The 26,197-nt window shown below is 37.2% G+C and overlaps 1 protein-coding gene across 2 annotated transcripts in view; it reads right to left on the bottom strand.

Annotated features, from left to right (window-relative positions):
* RABGAP1L (RAB GTPase activating protein 1 like) overlaps nucleotides 1-26,197 on the bottom strand; it is a 716,315-nt gene that overhangs the window by 286,209 nt on the left and 403,909 nt on the right. For both annotated transcript variants that reach the window (XM_045811376.2, XM_045811377.2), the window contains one exon: nucleotides 5,527-5,640. In XM_045811376.2, the coding sequence (XP_045667332.1) occupies nucleotides 5,527-5,640 (114 nt within the window). The remainder of the gene's footprint in view (nucleotides 1-5,526; nucleotides 5,641-26,197) is intronic.

A 26,197-nucleotide genomic window follows, 5' to 3' on the forward strand; every position in this document is an offset into this window, starting at 1 on the left:
AATTTTTCCTTAAGGAAACTAATTTGTATGAGAATACTCTGCCAGCCTCAAGCTCTTCTGAAACCACTTAATTCACTGTTCATTACAATGCACTGGCAAAGCACAGTGACCCTAGGGATTTGAAGGGTTCCTTAGCAGCACCCTATTTGGGTCTACTTTAGAAGGCTGCTGTGATTCAAAGAAGAATGCCAGAAACCCAAGGGAGAAAGGAGGTACACAGAGAATAGAAAAGGCCTGCTTGATTCTCCAAGGGCTGTCTGATTGCCCCAAAGTACAGACTTATAGGAAATCCTTTTGGGTGCATTTTGATCCAGGAACACCAATCATTCCATACCAATGAGCCCTTATTTTGGGGCCAATCAGATTTCAAGGATGTGAGCAGGAGGAGTCCTACTACTTGCTAATGCTCTTGAGCAAATTGGGCTTTGTAAAGAATAGTGGCCTATAATGTATTTGGTAAATGCTGTCATTCAAACAGGGAATCATTCAGGCATCCCAAGGAAGAGAGTTGTATTACAGGTAGTCAAATAGAAACTTACATTGAAAATATAATCAACTCAGTGAAAAATAATTCATCCCTATAACCACCAAGACCTCCTAACTCTAGAAAACAATATAAATAATATATAACTATATCTAACTTTATAAAAGTCAGTGATTATTTGCATTCTTCAAAATCATGCAGTGGGCCATTCATTATGAGTAACAAAATAATACCTGAAATATTTTAGTTCTTATATTAAAACCAGTCTTGTTTTGAGAATATTTGATAAAACAAGGATTAAGTTTATTTTTGTCTTTTCACAAACCATTATATGATCAAATTATTAACCCAGATGAACAAAGGTATTGATCTCTCAGTAATATATTCAATCCCTCCCATTCAATTCACAGCAGTAGACTCTTTTTCAGAAAACAGTTGCTCTAATCAGAAAATTAGAAAAGGCAATATGCCTCAAATTAAATTGCACACCAAGAATCTCTTCAATCTATACTGTTGTGAATAGTATTTTAACTGATCACTATGACTGACTGGTCTTAGGTCTTTAAAGAGATGTGTATCTCAAAGTAAATCACTAAATATATTCCATTTCATGTGTGCATGAAACACACACCAAAACGCAATAGAAAGCCAGGTGAAGTCTTCAGTGTTAAATCACACTCACTTATAGCTCTGGTGTTGAGAGACAAAGCTACACTTTATTTTATATATATTTCTTCCTGACATAGGAATTGTTAAATTCTGCACTCATCTGTTATATTTTAAGAAAAAAATTAAATACTTAGAATCACTGTGAATTGAAATTGGAAATCAGAATAATCATATCAGACCCCATAGCCTTAATGAGGAGGAAATCCAAAAAGTGATTTTCCCATAGTCTTAGGTCTGCTTAAGAAAAGAATCAAGAACCAGATTTCCTGATGTTCAGTCCTTTAAACTGTGCCAACCTGTCTCCCAACTCAAAATACATTTTATATCATATTTAAACTAGAAAAGTGCTAAAGATACTTGGGGAGCTAGTATTTTTTCCCCTCTTTTCAAGGACACTATTTTAAAATGTTATTGACTTGATTAATAGGAAAGACAAGAAGGAAGGATGGAGGAATGGAAGGATGGTGAGAGGTATGAGAACCCCAAACTTTTCATTTTCAGAATCCCATGGATTCTATTATACTTTCAGTTTAACTTCCACACATAAATTTATGACAACACAAGGATCTTTGAACCATTTCAATTTCCTCCTACTCTGAAAAAGATATTAAGAGGCAAAAACGGAAATTGACAGGGCCATTAAAACATGACAGCAAGTTTTTAACAGTCTTCCCTCTAATCTGACAGTTCAGATCATTTCTCATTTCACCAGAGCCACAGAAAACTTTTCAACTACAAAGTCAGACTTCTGTATCCTTGAAACCAAAATTGATTTCCACACTTACTATAACTGAAATTCTCTTAATAATTTCTGTCTCAATTTAAGAGCCCAGCATATTATATTTCTAGTATAGGCTCAACTGATAAGAAGTTGTCAGAAATAAATGAGGTAATATATGTGAAAGTACTTTGTAAATTTGAAATTATTATAACACATGGAAGGCACTGCATAAAAAAAGGTCTGTAAGTGTGCTGCTGATGTGAATAAGATATATCATTCTTAGTGGTAAATCATTAGATGCATTTCTTTTATAATCAGGAGCAAGACAAGGATGTCCACTATGATTGCTTTATTTTAACACTTACAATGGAGGTTCTGGCCACTGCAGTAAGACAAGAAAAAGATTAAGGAAAAAAAAAAAAAGAACTGATAAAGAAGAAGCCTTTTTAAATCAATGTATTATTAATGTTTCAGGACATTGCAAGGTATCCAGGCTACAAACTCAAAGGTATACTGCTGAGAGTGTGAGGTATGATGTTGGATATGATTCTAGAGATAAAAATGATAGAACAGGTAGACCACATTCAATGGCTTTTTTACATAGAGCAACTTTTGGGGATATGGGATGAAAGGCCTAAAAAGAAAGACTACAGCTCAAATTGGACAGAAAAAGCAAAGGAAAGTGCATACACAAACTTGAGAAGATCGTCGATTCTAAAGTACTCATCGGTTGAGTATTACTTGTGAGTTACCACCACCACCTGAGGTTTCCCTGCATGAGCAGTAAACCCCTAAATAACAGATCAAGAAGAGAAGGAATTAGGTCACTTAGGAACACAGCAAATTTTGGTTTCTCCAACATATTCTGATATATTCATTTCTGCTCTCCCCCATTATCAAAGGGTGTTGTAAAATCATGTTTAGGCAATATATATTTTAGAACAACATTACAAGCTTTAGCAACTTTTTTTTTTCTATCTTGAATTCTGAAACGCTTTTAATAGAATTCTTTTGTTTTCCACATTTTTACAAAATTTAGCGTAATTTAAAATATTCAGCAGTCATAAGGTATTTTAGAGCTACATTACTGCAATATTCTTTACTCAAAAAGAGCTTTAAAACCGTCTAATCATGTTGCAAATATACACTGATAATCTAACACGGCTACATGAGCTGTGTGAATGTACTAATGGATACTGTCTAATGAATTCAAGGTTGGATTATTCTCTACAATATCAAAGATACAACTACGTAAATGTACCAACTATTTAAATTTTATCTTTGTGTTTGGTAATGGTTCAGATATTTCTCCTGTAAATATTGTATAATGAGGGAAATACTGTTTTTACTATGAGAGCAAAATTGTAAGTCAGAGGCTGCAAGCACATAAAACCATCTGTTTTAGTTATGTGAAAAAACTATCTAGTATCAACCAGAGAAAAACTGAAGGAAAAGTTACTAATTGGCTGAAAATATGCTGAGTGCTAAGGGGAAATGTTCCCCCATGTATCGTTAAGTCAGACCTTTCCCCATAAACTTAGAAACTACATATATTTTGACATCGTTCCTACACAACACAGAAGCTAATTAGCTTACAGAACTTCAAAATTGGTAGAAAAAATTTTTAATAATTACTTTTGCCTTTTATACTCATATAATGAATATGTTATACATTTGTAGTGGTATTCAATGGTTTCTGGCATTTTTAAAAACTAGATGATGTATTACTTTCCAGCAGTCAGTACACTCTTACATTTTAAGTTATTTGCGCATTTCTAGCTCTGAATGATACACCCATATAAAAAGATTTCTGATCAGTGTTTAAAATCCTGCAAACAGCTACATCAAGATAGAAGGAAAAAAAGGAAAGGAAAGGAAAGGAAAGGAAAGGAAAGGAAAGGAAAGGAAAGGAAAGGAAAGGAAAGAAAAGAAAAGAAAAGAAAAGAAAAGAAAAGAAAAAAGAAAAGAAAAGAAAAGAAAGACAAGATAAAATAGGAGTGGGCAGAGGGCTAAACCACAAACATGCAAGAAGGATTTTAATGAAAGCTATGCCATTTGTAGAATGAAGCATCAGTCCTACTTGGTTAGCACAAGCAGGGAAGTACTTTTATAATATTAAAAAATCAGTGAATATAAAATGATACTGATATGTACTTCTGAATACCTACTGGCAAATTTTGCAACTCAATAAAAGGATAAATTTGGTGATTCAAGAACTGATTACATAACTTACAAATTAGCCATGGTATTTGCTTTTTTCCATATTATTACAAGATTTTTGTGTAGTTCATCTTCAGTAATAATCTCTACTGTAATGTGGGGTGAGGACGATGCTGAGTTACCTACCACATTTCATAAGGCATCTTAAATTTAAAGATAAACAGCAAAACTCTGTTTAAAGGACGTTGTAATTTTTAGCTTTTGGCCTCAATTAGCATTGACAATATGAGTTAACTATAGGTAATGACTTAAAAAGTCATTTTGCATTTCTGATATAGCCTTGAAAAATTAATAATCTGATGACTAGTCTCCATTAAGAAAAACAGAATCTTTTATATCCACATAGCACATATTTACTAAAAATCAGGAAAAAGTTTTCTTCCAGGCTTATTAATAATGAGGGAAAAGATTTTAAAATGGGACATAAAAACTGCATGAAGATGTCTCATGTGACTTAAGTTAGAGTATACCAATAATATCAGAGAACTTGCTAGTATTTAAAAACCACATTGTTTTCTTTAAAAAAAATTTTTTTTTAATTTTATTTCTGTGTCAGAGAGAGAGAGAAAGTGAGCACACAAGCAGGGGGAGCGGCAGGCAGAGGCAGAGGGAGAAGCAGGCTCCCCGCTGAGCAATGAGCCAGAAGTGGGGCTCGATCCCAGCACCCTGGGATCATGACCTGAGCTGAAGGCAGACACTTAACTTACTGAGCCACCCAGGCACCCCCACATTGTTTTCTTACCCTTATGTACTATCCAAAAATTGAGCCAACTGCCACATTATCTTCTCAGGACAGTCATCAGGACTCCTCTGAGCCTTTACTACAGTAACCTGAGAGAACTTTTTGTTCCTTTCTCCTTAGCAGTAGAGCCAAGGTGAGACCATACTGCGCCCCCTCCCTAAAACGAGGACCCCTGGAACATGCAGCCGAGAAGTTACCTTCAGGACTCAATACTGAGCAGAGATCACTAAGGCAGGAGGGAAGGGAGACTCAGGAGATAAGCTGACCTAAGTGTAGGTAGTTTCACAACCCTAATGGAAAAACTAAGCATCCAATGTAAATGATAGACCCAAAGTTAAAGAGTAAGCCCCTCCTTATACCATTAACTCATTTTAAAAACTTAAAACCGTTCATTAGAGGCAAAGAGGGTCCTCTTCCTCATCCAGGATGAGAGATCTCTACTTTGTGAAATACCTTTCTTACTTCTAGACTTAATAAATCTTTGTCCCTTTCTCTAAACACGTTGTTCTTGAATTCTTTCTCATGCAAAGCCAAGAACTCTCTTGGCAAGGAATTTTGGCTGTCCAGCATCAACAGGGCACAGTATAGATAAGAAATGAAGACAGAAAAAAATCTAAAAGTCTTTTACGATGGGTTCCTAAAATATGGCCCTGTAAAATAAATTAGAAAAAATGAGGTGGAGAGCCCTACCTTGCAGATCTTGTAGAGTGATTCCTGGCCATCTCCTCCAGTATCTTTAAAGTAATCATGTGCAGGAAATGTACGATGAATATCTCGAGTGATAACACTCTCCTGGGCTGAGTCCTAAAAAAGAAAAAAAAATACACCTGGTCATTAATTTAAAATTTCTTTTTAATTGAAAAATAATACATACACATGCTAAAAAAAAAAAATTCTCAAACAGCACAAAAAAGTATACTCCCCCCACCAAAAATACCTGCCTTTCATTCCAGACCCATAGTCCCATTCACCAGATATAAATGCTATCAACAGTTTCTTTTGTATCCTTAAAATCCATCTCTCTATAGATGTGTGAATGCATGCTTATGTGAGGGGGAGGTGAGGGAGAGAAGTTGTATAAACACATCGCTATCCTCTGCTTTTTGAAGCACAAATAGAAGAAAACTATCTGCTCCTTTCATGTAATAGGATAACTTATAGAACATTCCTAATCAATACATGCAAGTGTATTTCATTCTCTTTAACAGTAGCTATTAAAAAGAACGAGGTATCTGGATGTGGACATACCATGATTTGTTTAATATTCTCCTATTAATAACTTTTCTGTATTTCTCTATTTATATTACGAATAATATCACTAGGAACATTTTTATACATACGTGTTTAAGAACAGGTTCCTAGAGGTGGAATTGCTAGGTCAAAGAGTATATACATTTCCATTTTTGAAGAAGGTACTTTCCCTCCAGAGGTGTTGTTACAATACATACTCCAAACACTGGTAGAGTAGATGTTTTTCCATACCTGCCCAACACCACATATTATCTAACTTCTTAAATTTTTGATTATCTGATAAGCGAAAACTCAGACCACAGTAATTTAAAAAGTAAAGATATCAATCGTTTCCCCTGGTAGGTTAATTACCTAACTCATTCACTTCAGAAAATAAAAAGCCCCAAAACTACTATATTACGATGACACAGGCTTTAAAAATAAATCTAGAGGTTCTTTTTAAGACAAATTCAGGATCCAAAAGCTCAAAATTGAGTAGAATTCTAAGCTTTATAAACAGTGATTAAGCATTCATTTGATTTTATTTGATTCCCATAAATGTTGTTTGTTTTATCTGTTTAAATGTCAAGAAAATAGGATGGGACTACTTTTAGAAACCCTGATGATGAAAATATTTTGCACAGTTTAAGGAAGCATCGGTGACTACTAGTGCAAATTAAAAGTGTCGTTTAATGTCTTGCTTCCAAAAAGATTTAAACAAATCCCCCATTTCAGTTAAAATCAAGGAAGGCAAAAGATGTTTAATACATGAGTTACTTTAATGAGTGCTAGCTCCCTTTTTCTCTGCAGCTGAGAAGTATGTAAGAAGGAAGTCGTTGATTAGCTCTAAGTTAAGCCAGGGCCTTCTCTTGCTGCCTTTTTCATTTCAGCTGCTATTTCATGCTGAGTGGTAATTAGATCTTATACCATGTGGAGAAAGGACACAAACTGAAATGTTCCAAATTTGCTAGCAAACATCAAACACATTGCAAATCAGTCCAGAGGAAATTCTGATGGCTTAGAGGAATGCAATGCTATAGCTGAATAAAAAATGAAACTTACAAAAATTATTATACCTTAAGTACATAGAAATACATGTATACGTAGAAAGCTTATATTTATAAAGGCAAATGCAAGTTCTAAGGATAAAGACAATTTTGAGGGGAGGTGGGAGCACAGAACAAGGTGAATATAAAGGTAATGTATAAAGAGCTATGGTCTGGTATGGAGTCTAAGTAGGAGATCCTTAAATAGGGGAGCTGGTACCAGGTTGAAGAAAGTTTTCACTGTCCAGGTTTTCCCTAATAGAAAGATTCTCTTTCCACACAGTAATAGCTCCCACTTATAAGCTATTTGAAAAGATGACCAATGAAAATGTTACTACTGCCACTGCTGAACTATTTCAGGGGTAAACATGTGCTGAGTGGTTCACAGGATAACTCTTTTAACACTTTTCAAGATGCTAAGGGAGAGAATCATTGGACTATATTCCCTAGAAACTGCCTACTCATTTGGCATCACACTGTGTTTAAATGGTACCAACAGTCTGATTCAGAGAAAGGGAAATTGATCAAAAATTTCTAGAAAGTAACTTAGCATAACACTGAGTAATTTTTTTCTAAGCATACTTGAATCTTCTTTATTTGTTCCTAAGAATAAATGGTCAAAAGATCAAATGAAAATAAAAATCATCAACTTTTCCTGACATTAATGAACCTTCCCTTCCTAAGATTACTTTTAAATGCTTTCTACACATGTGTGTTTCTAGAGTTTTCTCCCAACACATTGCTCCCAGTTGACTAAGGAAACAATTTCTGGAACTTCACTTTATAAACTAAATAAAATGTTTTGTTATAGTGTGCACTGATCCCTTTCACATAACTGAAGGTCAGGAGGTATGCTAGAATCTCACAAATAGGCTAATATGAACAAAACTGTGTACTAGACTAGAGAAAATAATCATGTTTTCAAAGCTAAAGCTAACATCTCCCAGTTACCCACACTGCTGAGAGTAAGAACAGTATGTATTTCAGGAATCCAGACCTGAGATTTGGGAGATTAGTCCCAAATTCACTCACTCTTTCAACAAATACTTGAATCAAAGCTAATGCTCTATAAAAGGAAGATAAAATGATGATTTTTCTCTTCAATATTAATTTTCTGTTTAGACTTATTCCAATTATAGTTGTGAATTTTTATAAGAAATAAAATGAACAAAGAAGGACAAAAAAGAGGCCAAATATTTCACCATCTAAATATCTGTAGTTAAAAGGTTTCATGTGAAAACCCTTGGGGAAAAATAAAAAAAAACGAACATGGCTAGGAACATTTTATAGCATAACCAAAACAGGTGTGAGGTCATTTTCCTGGAAGGTTCCCATAAGCAGAGTCTCTTTAAATCCTAACAGTTATCATCAGAATGGGGAGAGGAAAGAAGTCACTCCTTCATGGGCAGCTACTTGACCAACATCCAGAGAGGTTCACAACTTGACCTGCAATTTACTCCCCAGTAGATGCATCTCCCATTCCGATCTTCACTCCAGTATGGCGGATTAGTGGAATTGGAGCCAAAGTCATTGGGTCTATCTCTGGCTACTCTTACTTAATATGTATAGGATCCCAAACCAATTATTTAATCTCACTAAACTTCAGTTTCCTCATCTGTAAAACGGGATGATAATATAAAACTTATATAATTTAGAATAAAATAATGCAGGCCAAGTGCTTACTTACTAGCACACTGCCTAGTATAAACTGAGTATTCATTAAGGAAACAAATAAAAATAGTAATTGTCAATTCTTATTCCTTTTCCTTAAGAATCACATTTAACTGTTTAAATGTTTTGGTGAAAATGTATTTTAGACATTTTTCTGTATGTGTAGACTTCATTTTTTTTTTAAAGATTTTATTTATTTATTTGACAGAGAGGGAGAGCGAGCCAGTGAGAGAGGGAACACAAGCGGGAGGGGGGGGTGGGAGAGGAAGAAGCAGGCTTCCAGCGGAGGAGCCTGATGCGGGGCTCAATCCCAGAACGCCGGGATCACGCCCTGAGCCGAAGGCAGACGCTTAACGACTGAGCTACCCAGGCACCCCCTGTATGTGTACACTTTAAATAATGAAACAAACCACCGTTTTTCTTTGGATATCATGAACATTATGAATAAAGCTTTCAGCATGATGACATTTTAACACATACATACCCCATTCTGAATTTCCTGTCATGTATCTTATGTGTCCTGTATTATCCTTATTTCTACTAATCTATGAATAAAAGCAAAAGTGAATAATTATTTGCATAAAGCAATGTTTTTATCAACTGATACATTCTGGCCCAGCTTTGCATATACCCATGAAATAAAGACAGACGAAACCCAGGAGGAGGATGGAAAGGACAGGGTATGGTAGAAGCTAAATTTGCCAGAGTAGCTACCATGTCCATCTCTACTTCAGAATTCAGCTTCTGAGAATCAGAGAAGGGTTGAAGTCATGGTTATGGAGAGGACAAACGCCACTGTCTCACATGCCTTCCTTCTGGACCATCAACACCAAGTATGTAACTGGTAGGCAACGTCCTTCATAACATTTATCCTGTCTAAGGAGCAGTAGGGTTGGGCCACAAGCAAAAGCTGACTCTGACCAGAAACAGAGAGTAACTGTGGGAGGTCTGGAAGAAAATCTTAAAAGTTGAGTTTTATCTGCCTCCTCCCCACCCCACACCCATGACACTACCACCACATAAAAACTAAATTTCTATTTAGTTTACCTTTGAAGGATTTTCTTTAATTTCCAAACTGCTAAGTTACAAGACTTTATTTTAAAAAAAGACATCATCTCTAGTGTGATAAAATCCATGCTCCAACAGAGGATATAATTTGGCTTGTTGAAAATCAATTTAAAACCAACTCTAAGAGGTATGATAAGTAGCTCGATTAACTTTTTATCATTTTAAGTGGATTCAATTTACAGCCTGCTATCAAGAGTATTATATGAGCTGTTCTTCTAAAATTAAATATATGCCCTGAAATGTCTGCAATCCTCTTAATTCCTATTCCAAGAGAATCATCACTTACTTGTTTGTTGTGAGAAAAAAATGAATACAGCATTCAAGTGTCAACAAGTATTAGGGAGACAGGTTTGGATGACCATAGCCTATTATTTTTTTTATAAAACAATTCCTGGGCTGTCAACAACTGGAAAGGCATTCTACTGCAGATGATTGTTTTCACATGTGACCTTAGCACCAGATGAAATGTAAAAGTGATGTCAATAAATGAACACCTTGACTATACCTTAATTTGCTACATTTTTACAACTATGACAGCATCTTTCCTTACTAATCCCTATCGTCAAATCCAAAGTATAACTGCATTTTCACTTTTCATCTACCACAGAATTATTTCAACTTTATAAATACCATGACAATTTCTTAGTGTTATTAAAAATGCCAACGCAGACCACACCTACTCACAGTCAGCAGATAAATGATTCAGAGCTTAAAAAACACTTGACCTTAGAACGTGCCTTCTATTCTTACTTCACAGGGATCCTCCTTTAGTTCTATGTTGGAGCTAGATCTACGGTAAAACATCACAAACTGATCGGCTTACATGTTCCTGAAAGCAGATGGGTTTGCAGTGGTGGGTCTGATTTATTTGCCTTGATGCTTGCCAAAAATCCAAAGAGGCAGAGATAAAAGGAGAAAATATGAAAGTGCATTCTAGTTTCAAACATGCTATTGAAATCGTGAGCTAGAAACAGTAACACAAAAAGAATGGAGCATTGCCAGTCTTCATTCCTTGAATATGCAGGTGGCGCGGGGGGGTGGGGAGCCTTAGCATAAGTGGGATAATACGGAAGCAAAGAAATAAACGTTAACTAAATCATATTGTAAGCAACCTGTTCCCCAGGCATTGAACACACATGCTGCCAAATGTCTCAGAATCAAAGCCTGACAAAGATCAAAAATATAAGCCACATTCTGGCTTCAACTAGAAAGAAATCTCTTCAGGGAGAGAAGCAACAATAAGAACTAAAGGGAGAGGAAGGAAGAGGATGGGAAGAAGTGTTATCTCTAAGACCAGTCAATATTTATGATAGATACCTTGATCTTGAAGGAAGTGCCAGGACTGGAATGGGAACTACGAACAGAATAAAGCATTCTTTTGGGACTGGAAGGCTAAGAAGCATTGCAGCCTATGGGCACAGCCTGGATTTCCCAGAGATCCTATGAAATTTAGGCCGGAGCAGAGATGACTCTCTATGACAAATACCTGGGGTTACTTTTAGATTCCAAATACACCCACCAAATGCATCTATGGCCATATATGGATATGTCCTCATTCCAGGGTTGCTAGGCATTCATTGTCCCAAAATAAAGGCTCAACTGAGGCACTTGACAGTCTTGGAAGCTCATTCAATGAGCAATGATAAACTCTGCAACTTCTGTTGGAATGAAGCACAAGAACTGAACTCCATGGTGATCCTTTCCAAAGTTAGATGCATTTCTAACTTTGTATTATTTTTAAAAATTATGATTTTTATCAAAATAATCCTTTAAACCCTTTGAAATAAAAAATTTAAGAGCTCCATATTTACTCCCATTGTATAAAAATAACATTCTTTTACTTTTCCACAAAACTAAAGAACACCTCTAATAACTAGCATTTGATAAAAATGCCTATTTTCACCTAATCTTTACATTTTATAACTATATTAAGTTTCACCATGTACATACCTAGCTATTGTTTTTACTGGCTGAGTAACTTTTAACAATTTTAGAAAACATCCTACCACTCCTTTAATTACTTTTTTTTATTTTAATGTTTTTTTACTATATTATGTTAGTCACCATACAGTACATCCCTGGTTTCTGATGTAAAGTTCGATGATTCATCAGTTGCGTATAACACCCAGTGCACCATGCAATACGTGCCCTCCTCCTTCTACCCATCACCAGCCTATCCCATTCGACCACTCCCCTCCCCTCTGAAGCCCTCAGTTTGTTTCTCAGAGGCCATAGTCTCTCATGCTTCATTCCCCCTTCTGATTACCCCCCCTTTCTTTATCCCTTTCTTCCCCTACCGATCTTCCTAGTTCTTATGTTCCATAGATGAGAGAAATCACATGATAATTGTCTTTCTCTGCTTGACTTATTTCACTTAGCATTATCTCCTCCAGTGCCATCCATGTTGCAGCAAATGTTGAGAACTCGTTCTTTCTGATAGCTGAGTAATATTCCATTGTATATATGGACCACAACTTCTTAATCCAGTCATCTGTTGAAGGGCATCTCGGTTCCTTCCACGATTTAGCTATTGTGGACAATGCTGCTATGAACATTGGGGTGCATATGGCCCTTCTCTTCACTACGTCTGTATCTTTGGGGTAAATACCCAGTAGTGCAATGGCTGGGTCATAGGGTAGCTCAATTTTTAACTTTTTAAGGGACCTCCACACTGTTTTCCAGAGTGGCTGTACCAACTTGCATTCCCACCAACAATGTAGGAGGGATCCCCTTTCTCCGCATCCTCTCAAGCAATTGTTGTTTCTTGCCTTGTCAATTTTTGCCATTCTAACTGGCGTAAGGTGGTATCTCAGTGTGGTTTTGATTTGAATTTCCCTGATGGCTTATGATGTTGAACATTTTTTCATGTGTCTGTTAGCCATTTGTATGTCATCATTGGGAAAGTGTCTGTTCATATCTTCTGCCCATTTTATGATTTATTTGTTTCTCGCGTATTGAGTTTGAGAAGTTCTTTGTAGATCTTGGATACCAGTCTTTTATCTGTAGCATCATTTGCAAATATATTCTCTCATTCCGTGGGCTGCCTATTAGTTTTTTTGACTGTTTCCTTGGCTGTGCAGAAGCTTTTTATCTTGATGAAGTTCCCTCCTTTAATTACTTTAAATGCTTCTCTTTGAAACTCTTTGAGCTCAATTACATCCTCTTTTTTTCCCTAAGATTTTATTTATTTATTTATTTATTTGAGAGAGACAGTGAGAGAACACTAGCGGGGGAGGGGAAAAAAGGGTCAAGCAGATTCCCCGCTGACCAGGGAGCCTGATGAGTGGCTGACCCCAGGACCCTGGGATCATGACCTGAGCCAAAGGCAGACGCTTAACCGACTGAGTGACCCAGGTGCCCCTCATTTACATCTTCTTCAATCAAATGACATAAAAATTGAACATACATAAAATATTAAGCTTTCTACCTGTTGCATAGTATAAATTCATTTATGAATACAACAAGTATTTAGTTCTCAGTACCTACTAAGAATCAGGCACTATTTTAGGTGCAGAAGATATAACTGTTATCAGCAACGAAAAAAAAATAAGGTTCATAGGCAGTGAGTGAGGAGAAGGCTGATATTTCACGTAGGGTGGTTTTGCCTTTCTGAGTGCTCAACTATTTAGAGAAAGGGCATTAGAGGCAAAGGGGAAAACATGTGCAAAAGCCCTGGGGTGGGAGTAGAATGGCAATACTTCTCCAGACACTTTCCAGTGTTTTACTGACCTTTGTTTGCAGATGTCTTCAATGAATTGCCAAAAATTATTCCAATATTTTTCTGGATTAACATGCTTACCTCAGAAATTTATAAGTATAATTTAGATTTATAAATTTTATATTTATAAATGTGTAAGTATAATTTAGATCATTTTATAAGATGTTTTAATCCATATATTTGAATAATACCCTCCTGGTTGCACATGTCTATATGAAAGTTTACCACTCAAATATCTATCTAACACTTGTCATGTGCAAGATATTGTACTAGGATTTACAGGATCAAAAAAAAAAAAAAGGATACAGGCCAAAATATCCCTAAATTGCAAGAGGTTCAGATCTTGTTAAGACAAGGTACAGGTACAAATATTACTGGAAGGAAACATAAGCTAATAGCCAAATAAATGATGTGGGCAAAGTTAGCTACAGGAATTCGGCAAAGAAAGTGACTGTAGAAGGGTTGATTGGTGAAAGGGGCTTTCTCAGAAGATGAGGACTGGGTTGGGTACCATAGACAGGATGGGTTCAACAAAATGGAAAGATCTCAAGAGAATATAGTTGATCCTTGAACATTCTCGGGATTAGGGGCACAAACTCCCCATGCAGAAATCCACATATAACTTTTGATTCCCCCCAAACTTAACTACTAATGGCCTACTATTGACTGGAAGTCTTACCAAAACATAAATAGTTGACCAACACATATTTTATATGTTATACATATGAGGAAAGAAAATGTTAAAAAATCATAAGGAAGAAAAAATATACTTACAGTACTGTACTGTATCAGATAAAATTGGTGCATAAATGGACCCACACAGTTCAAACCCATTTTGTTCAAAAGTCAAATGTATACTACAACAAGGTGGCATGAGCAGAGGTTCCAAAGCAGGAAACTACTCCTGGCATGCCCAGGAGATATGACTCTAATTGTCTATAGAAGGGAATTTATACAGGGGTAAGTTGAGTGGCATCTAGAATATGGAAAGGTAATCTTGAATGAAGATGTTTTAACAGTCGTATGGATCACAAAGAATCATTTCGTCTGGCCATTTCATTTCATGGTCTTTGTAGTCAGTTTTGTGATCTCATGTCATTTTGATCTCATCTGATTTTACTATCTGAAAGAATTAGTGTATAGTGAAGAATTAACCTTACACAAAAAGAGTGCTGGCCTTTATCATTAGTTACTAAGAGGTGATCTCTGTGTCTTTGGAATGCCATGCCTGATAGGAGGTTTTTGTTTGCATGTGGGCTTTGGTCACCCAACAATCTAACAATGTGATTTATCATGGGGCTTAAGGTCATGCAGCATTAGTGCTATTTATAAAGAGACTAAAAATTAGAGGTCAGTCATGTGGGCAGTACATGAATAAGCCCCTATAAAAATTCTACACAACAAAACCCAAGTGAGCTTCCCTAAATGAAGCTGACAATATTCCACGTATATCGTTACACACTGATGCCAGGAAAGCTATGTTGTCAATGTCTCTATGGGGAAAAGACAAAAAAAGTTCCATGTTTGTCATTTTTCCTGGACTCTGCCCTATGTGCAACTTCCCTTGGCTGGCTTTAATCCGTATCCTTTAGCTATAATACACTGGCATCATCAGTTTAACAGCCTCCATTCAATTCCTTGAGTGTCTCTAGTGAATTATTGAACCTCAGAGTGATTCTGGTAACACCCTGAACTTACAACTAGTGTCAGAAGTCATGGCAGTCTTTTGTGGACTATGATCCCTCTTTAACTTTTTAACTGGTTATATTTTAACAAGTTGAGCATCAATAATTTTGAAAATCTCACAGTGGTATTCTCATCAATAAATTTTATTTATTCAAAGATATTTATCATTGCCTATCATTTCCTCTATGACAAAATATTATTCATAATAAAATAGTCCCCCAATACTGTGTTAATTCAGATGACTTTTTAAAAAATCACCTTTAATGTAGGAGCACCTGGGTGGGTGGCTCAGTTTGTTAAGCATCCAACTCTTGATTTTGGTTTAGGCCATGATCTGAGGTTCATGAGACTGAGACCTGCATGGGGCTCCATACTGGGTGTGGAGCCTGCTTGAGATTCTCTCTCTGTCTCCCTCTCCCTCTGCCCTTGGCCATTTGACCACTTGTTCACTGAGCTTCGCAAAAATCCAAATGTGATTAGTGAAGACCACTAAATTAAAAGGGGAACAGACAACTACTGAAGTGATCCTATAATTCACTTACATAAAGGGTCACCTAACATAAAGGAATTCCTTACATAAAGGAAACCTAACAGGAGAGTGTAAGAGAACGATAACTACATCCCTAAGTAAATGTCAATAATGTATCTATTTAAAAAATCCTTTTAAGATCAATAAAGTTCCTCAGGCTGGGATACGGATTTTGAAAAAGGCAATTAATTTTTACATCAAGTCAGGTTATATAATTACCATTTTGTTCCTTTTTATAACAGCGCATTTCCATTAACCCAGGTTTTTACTCACCTAAGAGTAGAAGATGCACTGATCCCCAAAACAATAACAAAAGAAACAGGGCTAAGAACAGGAAGATTTGTTCCTGAGAGACTATAATAGTTCTAGTTCTCAATTATAAAGGTTATTTCAATGAATTAAATATTCTAATTCCATCTAGTAAGTGTACTATAAGGCATTTTTTTTTGTTTGACAAATTCTAATTAATATTGTAACTTTCTTTTCTGATAATCTACTTTGTTCAATATTCCCCATTCAAGAGGGTCAATTTCTGTTTCTCCAGATTTTTCTGAAAATAGGAAAAAATGTGTTTTTGTTTTTTTTTTGCAATAAGGCACATTTGAAGCTTGAATAATCCTTTCTGGAATAAGTCATAAGTAGAAACCTAGAGATTTTTACTCTACACTTTTTCCCCCTCTATATTGATTCAGAAATGAGCATTACTATTCTAAGATTTAGGGGATCTAGGTAACTATATATTCCAACTCAACACAGTATATTCCTTTTTAGTTTCTTTGTTGATTGCTTGTCTGTGCACTCCTTATCTGATGGTGTTACATCCTTAGCCTGTACTCGCTCACCCTCCATGCTCTTCCTAGGAAATCATATCCATTCCTGTGACTTCAACTACCATCCGTCTTCTCTCTCCCTGCACTTTACTAAAGTAGATGCCAAACCTTACCAATTATCAGAATCATCTGAGAAGCAATTTTGGAACCCACATCTCCAGATCTCACCTAGATTTAAGTTACCAAAATCCCTATAGTACTACTTCCAGGCAGGTTGTATTTTTAACAAATCCCTACACAGCCACAAGCAAAAGTCTACAAATTGTTATCTTGGAACTACTGGTCTAACAGTAGATAGTAGACCTATCATTTTACATCTAAAACTTGACAAGTCAAAAACTCAAATCAGAATTTCCCATATAATCAGGTGTCCTTTTACATTCTCAGTCTCAACGGAGAGAAAGTCTACGTCTAAGCTGATATCCAAAGAGTTTATTCTGAAAATTGTCTTTTCCCTTTTCCTCCCTTAAACAATTGGTCCTTTGGTTTTCCATTCAGTTGTATTAATTAACTGGTACCCATGCCTGAATATCCCCACTTGGCACCTCTAGGTAGACCACGATCAGTTGTTATTTATCTTTGTTTCCCTGGTACTGGAGACTTTAGTAGGTGCTTAGTAAATGGGTCCTAAATAAATCAGAATAAGGGAAGCAGGCATGGTAAGTGTATACTCTCCATGGTGGAGAGACTCAAGTTTTATAATTTCTATTTTGAGTTCTAAATTCTCTTGTAACCTCATCTAGTAAGATGCAGTAGCAAAAGGAAATAATCTGCCCCAAATCAAAGATGATAACAAGTACTCATGGACTTACAAGCCAAACCTTCAAAGCAAAATGTATACCAAAATGTCCATACTCCCAACGCCAAAGATGACAGGTGGAAATAATTACAGATCTTACTACAGAAAAAAACAAATGGACCTCCATCTTAAAAAAGAAATTAGTAATTCTACCACTATTGGAATTTCAAAAATCATCATAAAAAATCTGTTTGGGGTTTTCTCACTGAGCTTCACCTCATTTTATATGAAAAGCGATAAAAGATACAGATACATTCAAATGTTGCATTATTTCAAAATCAGTCCTTTTACTTAAAAAATGACAAGAGATGAATCACATAATTAATGTGTTCAAAACCTTACCAGAGGCAAAGTACATTAAATATGATGTTTTAGAAATCTACAGTAACCTTCAGAGTTTACACATTAACTCTAAGTAAAATAGCTTGGAGTAGTAGACTGAGATCATGGTTAGGCAAGAATCAGGAAATTCTTTCCTATTTGTTGCACCCCGGGATTATCGTATTTAACAGGTTCAGGTTCCTTACTAGGTTCTTAATACCATATTAAATCAAAGGAAGACACAGATCCTCCTCTTTTATTTGAGGACCTTTTATAAGTTATAAATTAAGAGAGTAATGTCTTCTACTTCATAAGATTATAAGATACACATGAAATGAGGACTTTTTTCTATCTTCTAGACTGCTAGCTATTTAGATTCTATAACAATGACATGAGAAGCATACAGACATACAAACCATTCATGGTTGTGGTCTTTCTCAAGGCTGAAGCACTACCCCCGCCCCTTTAATCAATATCCATATTTGCTTCTGATTTAAATGCTAACAGGGCTATGGATTTTTACATACTCTTCTTGCTAATAGACCCAAGTTACTAAAAGGATTTTTAAGGTCTAAATTTCTAAGAAAGAAAAAGAAAATGTAACTGCTTAAGCATTAAGAAATTATGGAAGTAACTCCACTTATCTCTCATTTATTAAGTTGCCATTTGTGCTTTGACTTGGTTCAATAGTCATGGGGCCTGAAAGGAGGGTTCTTCCCAGGTGTTTGTCTGGCACGGCTTCTTTATTTAGACCTGGTTCTTCAAAGAAAAGCTCTCTCATTTTTCCAAAGCTTTAAGTGGTTGATACCAAGTTATATACATGTACCAGTTCCTATGTTGCAAAGTAATGAGGCATGATTGACAACTAGTCACAATATGAAAATAAGTAATAGTATTCCTTAGACAAACCAAGCGTTGTTTAGGTCAGTTAGGTCATGTGTCCTTTTCTGGCACCACCACCACGACTCAGGATATTATCACCTTATGCTTAGACTATGACAGTGGTCTCTAAGTCATCACGGGAAGATTTTCTCTACTTTACCCTATACAGTACTTTTAGGTTAACCTACCTAAAGCACTGATTTGCTCCTGTGTAGCATTCAAATCCGTCTACAATGTGGTTCCACCCACTATCCTCAAAATAAAACAAAACAAAACAAAACAAAAAACCACCTTATTCCATTCCATCTGAATCACATCCCATTCCACAAAATTGCACTGTTCTTTCAAGCTTCAATGCCTTTGTGCAATTTCCTCTGCCTTGGATGGCCCTATTTCCCACATGTTCTCCTGCTGAAATCCTGTCCATTTACAAAGGCTCATATAGACTTCTTCCATGGTGCTTTCCTAATGATCCCAAGTGAAAATAATGCCGTCTTCCCTTATGGCCTAATAACACCAAGGTGTATAAACTTATACAAAACCTATTACGTACTGCTTTGGGGGTAAGATATACTGTACCTATTTTAAGCTCCAGGCCACTAGACATGGTGCCATATAGTAACACATTTAGGACCCCATACATAGTAGGGGCTGAACAGATAATCGTTGCATAAATGATTTTATGAAAGGAGAAAATGGTAAACCAAGGCAGAAAGACAAGAGAATAAAGAATGAGCTCATGTTGTTGCTATGTAAGTGGAAGGTGGGTCAAGTCCCACACTGAGCCACAAATGGAAACTAGGTTTCCTTTCTTGGGCACTCACATCTGCCCTGTGAAATGCTCTGAGCTGGCTCCTTGGGGAGAGAGGTTATAAAAACCATCCTAAGACAGAACGTTATCGACTGCCATAGCCAATGCACCGTTAACGTTTTAACCCACAAGAAACAGATGGTCTCATTGTTCAAAACCCTGCTCTTCCAGGAGTTACTTAAAGGTAACTTTGGAGCAAGTTAGCACATTTTAGTTCATAATGCTAACTTCCCAATTTTTTTTTTTGGTTTTATTTTTATTTTTTTATTTGAGAGAGAGAGAGCGGGGGAGGGGCAGATGGAGAGGGAGAGGCAGAGAATCCCAAGTGGACTCTGCATCAAACAGGGAGCCTGACGCAGAGCTCGATCCTACAACCCTAAGATCATGACCTGAGCCGAAACCAAGAGTTGGACACTTAATTGACTGAGCCACACCCTGGCGCCCCTAACTTCCCAATTTATAGGAAAGAAGAATCAAAGAAGCCTTCACACAGATTTATCATGATGAACAGAAGCACACATTTTGCTTAAATCTACCTTCCACCTAGCAAAGGCTAAAATGCTTTATGGAGTGCAGTGCTGCAATGATCTAAATAGCCACTGAAAATAGCACTCCTCCAAATTAGTATTACTTGCTGACTATGGTTGTGATTATGTTCCAGACTGCAGTGGTAAAATACACAGACCTGAAACATGAAGAGGACAGCATGACCCAGAGAACCTGCCACAAATGTAGCCAATTTGGAGTCACAGGGAGAGGAAGGGAGTAGTGGCTGATTTTGACTCTTTAAACAACAAAGATGCACCATTCTGAGAGAGAATTTCGGGAGAATCAACGAAATGTCTGCAAAGTTGGGGGGGGGGTAAAAAGAAGGAAGGGGGCGGGCTCAACAATATTTCATGAGTAAAAGAATTCTTAATTTCTTAGCTTTTTGTTTGCATCTTACCGAATGATTTAAGTAGGGCAGGTACTACAAGAATCAGCGTCCTATAAAGAAGATGTACTCAATTCAATGCTCTCAGCTATAGTGTGAGCTTTATTGTCTCATAATTTTATAATTCCACAAGAGTTAAAAGCTACCGTGTTTGCCCCAACTTTAGGGTTCCCAGATAAAATAAATGTAGGATGCCGAGGTAAACTGCATGGGATTTAATACTGTATGGGAAACACTTACTTATATTAAAGAATTAGTTTTTGTTTCTCTGAAATTCAGATTGAAGTGAGCATCCTGTATTACTGTCTGCTAAATCTGGTAGCCTTACCCAGTTTACTAATATCACAGTGCTGGGAAAACCAATTCCTGACTACTCTTTAGATACCATTTCTTTCTTCAGTTGCTTTTAAATACTTGGTCTGAAAGGTACCATATTTGATATAAACCAGTCACGTCTGACTTCTCAAGCAAGCTGTTAAATTTACTTAATAAAAATGAGCAAGTATTAGTTAAATGCCATAGATACCGCTATGAATAGATTCAGAAAGATCTATTCTAAACTATACAAGACTAAGAGGAAAATGAGGACATGTAGATAACAATGGACAGACACCATTATTAGAGAATACCAAGCCTGTGAGGCTCAGAAAAACTGAATCGATGACCTGGAAAATAAGATCAAATTAAGATACAGAAGACTGGTCTGAGTTCCCTGAAGACACGAAGGCAGAGAACAGATTAAAGATCCCTCTCAGCGAACAGACCACAAAGATGCTGAGAATATTTACTTAGTCAACAACTCTCCTCTGCTCAAATGTCAAATAAAGATCAATCAATTAACACTGGAAAAACTTCTCTGGTCAAAGAAAAAAATGGCTTCAAAATTAGCATAATGGCCTATACCTGGACTTTAGATTTTGGTGTTGTGCTAAGCTTTATCAAAGGAGGATTTATTGTTCTAGTATTGACACTGCAAATATTGATAGGAAACAGTATCTGGACACAACTTGAAAGACTTGGGTGTGGTGGCCTGGGGACAAGCAACCCTCACATATAACACAAATTCAGGAATAACAAAAATTTAATGGGTTGTGTATTTTAAACAAATTTTTCATTTAATATTTTAAGTAAACAAACATGAGATCCATTTAAATATTAATTATTTTTCTGAAGTTTTAAAAATTTTTATTGAAATTTTATAAACTAGCAGACACTACAGTATTTAATTATAATGGTGCACTTTTGAACAAATTGTTAGTCTTTCTTTGAATGTAAATTAATTGAAAAATGCAATTTTTCTTCTTTTCATATTGTGTTTTTTAAAATAGAGAATTTTCCATTGAGAACTATTTGAACTTTTTTTTTTAAACAGAAACTGTTTTACTACAGACACAGAAACACAAATGCACATGATAGTTCACTTCCTTTGAAACAATTTTCATCACTTTGGTCTTTTTGGCGCAACCAACCACCTGTAGCAGGACCTCAGCTCCCATGCTTCAGGGATTGACAACCTACCATCCCCACTCCTTAGGGAGGAACTCAGTAAGGCTTTGGGGGCCTCTAAGAGTAAACCAAACAGACTGTGACTAGGCAACATGAGCACGTAAAAATAAGCAGCACATTATCTTGGAAGAATTTGATATTTCAATCAAAAACGAAATCACTTCGGCTCAGGTCATGATCTCAGGGTCCTGAGATGGAGCCTTTGTTGGGATCTGCACTGAGCATGAACCCTGCTTGGGATTTTCTCTCTCCCTCTCCCCACTCCTTCCTCCACTTACATGTTCTCTCTCTCTCGCTCTCTCTCTCAAAAAAAAAATAAATCACTGAGGTAGTCAAAATGGGAAAAATCTGAACTTTGCTGTAATTTCTCAAACTTGCTTCACAGAATATTGACAGCAAATCCGTTGCCTTTGGGCTTGGTGTTCCTATCCCATCAAACAATATTATTTGGCCTCACCTCCAAATGGGCAAATTTGATTTTCTTTTATGTGCCCCACCTGTTCAGTAAGTCACCAAATACTTCCTGAACCAGGTGTAGGGAGAAAGGATCAGAAGAAAAAACTGAGCAAAATTTAGCTTTCTTTGAATGGGAGGGAAGGGATGGTGTTCTAAAGTTAGTTAATGGGCCATATTTCAAAGCTAGGTTGTGTGAGGTGGCTGAAGCATTGGTCTAGAATCAATGCTTTCCAAAAGAAAAGAAATATAATGCAAGCCACATATGTAATTTAAAATTTTCATGAAGGCACATTAAGAAAGTAAAAAAAAAAATAGAGGAAATTAATTTTAATAACCTTTTATGAAAACAAATGAATCTGAAACTTATCTCAACATGTAATCAGTGTTAAAAATTAACAACAAATGAACCACAAGAGACTATGGACTCTGGGAAACAAACTGAGGATTTTAGAGGGGAGGGGGGTGGGGGATGGGCTAGGCCGGTGATGGGTAGTAAGGAGGGCACGTAGTGCATGGAGCACTGGGTGTCATATGCAAACAATGAATCATGGAACACTACATCAAAAACTAAGGATGTACTGTAGCATTTCAATAAAGTCTCAAAGGACTTAAAGGAAAAAAAGCAGGAAAGAAGTGCCAATGAAGTACATTTGAAGGCTTTTCCTTTAAAAAAAATTTAACAACAAAATTACATACTCTAAGTCTTTGAAATCTGGTATGAAATTTTTTCAATTCTGATTTGCCACATTTCAAGTGTTTGATAATGTTGCTAGTATCTACCATACTAGACAATGCAGGTCTAGATTTTAACTCAGAAGCCAAACTCTATACTTTTGATCCCTTTGTCACAAACTTTTCTCCTGTAGGGGGATAGGAAAAATGTCTCTTGGGTGGAGGAGTAAAAACAGAGAAGACTAAACATTACAGAGAAGAACTGCTTATGCTTTTGCTTCTTCCATCAGTCTGCTGGGATGTCAAGGTTTCTTATGAAGCTGCTAAGCCCATTACCAATAATGATATTTGTTAGCCATGCTTCCATATGGGAAGTAACTAATCTTACCACCCTGGGCAAACAGAGAAACACCAGTAAAAACCAGAAACAGGGGCATGGTCTTAAACATTTCCTATAAACTTTGGCTTCAAAGAACTCCACGGCGAACTGTGCACATCACAGAGGTAACTTTTGCTCCTGGGACTGCCAAAAATTATGGAAGCAATCTTAATTCATTCTGTATCGACAGAGCACTGACCTGATTATATTGACATTGCCTGAGTTCTCTATTTAAGCAGCAAGAATGTGTACAGTCTAGACTATCGCAGTCCAATTTCGGGCTTTAGTTTTTTCCAGGTCTCTCAATTTTCCTTAGGTACAATGAAGAGGAGCATTAAAGAAGACCCTTCACAATGGAATGTCCTTTTCAGACAGTGTATGGTAGTGAAAAAGTCTGAGCTGTAGAGCCACCTACAGACTATATAATCTTGGACAAGTTACTCAACGTCTCTAAGCCTCGTCCTCCCTACTCTGCCACCAAAATGGTGATGTTGGTCTTAATTTTCAAACTTGTTTCAAGATTAGATATTATGTATGTCAATCATAGGGCCTGACACTCAATTCATGATGGATAGTACTAACCTGGAATTGTTTTGCTTTTTCTCTACAGCATAAGGGCAATAATTCTAGCACCCAGAAGTAGGGGAACTCCTGCAGGCTTCTAATGTTACCAGGCAGCCAGATCATATGTAACACTTCTTTTTTTTTTTTTTTTAAAGATTTTATTTATTTATGTGACAGAGAGACAGCCAGCGAGAGAGGGAACACAGCAGGGGAGTGGGAGAGGAAGAAGCAGGCTCCCAGCGGAGGAGCCTGATGTGGGACTCGATCCCGGAACGCCAGGATCACGCCCTGAGCCGAAGGCAGATGCTTAACGACTGCACTACCCAAGCGCCCCCATATGTAACACTTCTAAGACAAAGTCATGGTGAACAGATTAGGGTTTAGCAAGTCTACGGCCAGCCTTGAAGCTTATCCACAAGCCATGGAAACTTTAAATCTCTATAACTGAATCACAATCGTGATCTAATACTCAGTGTAGTGAGTCATAATCAGAATTAAAAGGAAAAAAGGGATAGTAAATACTACAGTGCATGTCACTGACTCTTTTCTGACCATTACTGCTTCTGACAGACAAACACACACGTTTGTATGGGGAGGGTCAAAAAGTTTGAACACCACTACATTAGAACACACTAGAATTTTAAGAAACTCTAAAACTTCTCACTTCCTAGGAGATGCAGATGAGTAGGAAAGAAGAGAGCATCTGACTTATTTGGAAAGGAATTTTTAGGGCCACAGTGAGATAGAGTTGTCAAAGATAGGCTCTAAAATATGCAGATGGGATGAGGGTATAATGATCCTCACTTCGATCAACATGGCTGTGTGAAGCCCAACTACCCTCAGATGACTATAGAAAAAAGTATAACCAACTCACCAGCTGATATGAAATCTTCATACAGTAAGTTGCAGGCTTTTCTTTTTTTTAATGGCTCTTTTTTTTTTTTTCTTAAAAGCACTTGAAAAATATAAGAATTAAGGCTCTGGTGAAAGGAATTTTCCGACTTTATAAATAGAATCTGATATAAATCCTTTTTGTGTGTGGAATTAGAGATTTACATAATTTGAATCCTAATGTGTATAACACAGATGCTATAGTTTGCATTGCTATTTTTGGTTATGAAAAGAAAAACCAGGAGGAGGTCCAAGATGGCGGTGTAGGAAGATCCTGAACTCACCTCCTCCCACAGACACACCAAATCCATAGCTACATATGGATCATTTCCCTCTGAAAAGGATCTGAAAACTAGACGAACTGATCTCCTCAACAAAGGATAAAAGGACCACATCGAGATGGGTAGGAGAGGCAGAGGCAGAGTCTCACAAAACACCCCACCCCCCTGGTATGGTGACCACAGGAGAGAGAGATCTCTTGGCACAGACACTTCTCCCAGAGGAGTAAGGGGTTGCTGCCCCACATCGATCCGCATGCCTGCCTCTGGGATCTGCACCAGAGATAAGCCTCCAGAATGTCTATCTGCAAAAGCCAACAGGGCGGATGTCTTAAGGAGGAGAGGGCTCCAAAGTGCTATAAAAAACTGAGATTCCTCTCTTGGAGGACTGGTGGTCTTACCTGCCCCAAGACCCAGCCAAAAAAAAAGAAAGGTTTTTTTTTGCCTAGACTATTTGTGAAGGAGACTCATTTCCTGATCTGGAGGCATTGGAACGAGGGTGGGGGACAGTTGAGATGCTCCCCAGTGACAGAGATTCTGGTAGCTACCATTATTGCAATCTACACACAGTGCTGGCACAGGTGGGTGAGCCTGGACACAACACCCCAACCCCCACAAAGGCTGAGGTATGTGGTCTCCATACCTCCTGAGGCCAGAGAGCATGGGCAGTTCCAGGGTAGGGTAGGAGAGTGTGATCAGTCACAGACTTCTCTCCCCTCCCTAGCTAAAGTCTGCTAAAATGGCAGTTCTATATTCCCCCATCCCCAGGCTGGGGCTGGCCAGTGCAAATGACCATGGCATTCTCCCAGCCAAAAGCCAGCACATGCACACAGACAAGGCACACTCTCGACCGCATTACTGAAGTCTATAGGTGTGAACAATCAAGACATTTTCCTGCTGCCTTTCTGAAGCAGGCGGGCATGCTCTGCCCACTACACTGTCCGGCTGCCTTCTAAAGCTAGCAGGTACACGAGGGACACCCCTTGATCACCAGGCCCTGGTAACCAAGAGGACCGGCATTCCAGAACTCATTGGGATTGTAACAATCAGAAAGACAATTATTGGCAGGCCACCACCCCTGGGGGCACTG

Source organism: Ursus americanus, chromosome 2 (assembly GCF_024610735.1).
Source record: "Ursus americanus isolate L20-20 chromosome 2, mUrsAme1.1.p, whole genome shotgun sequence".
NCBI lineage: Eukaryota > Metazoa > Chordata > Mammalia > Carnivora > Ursidae > Ursus > Ursus americanus.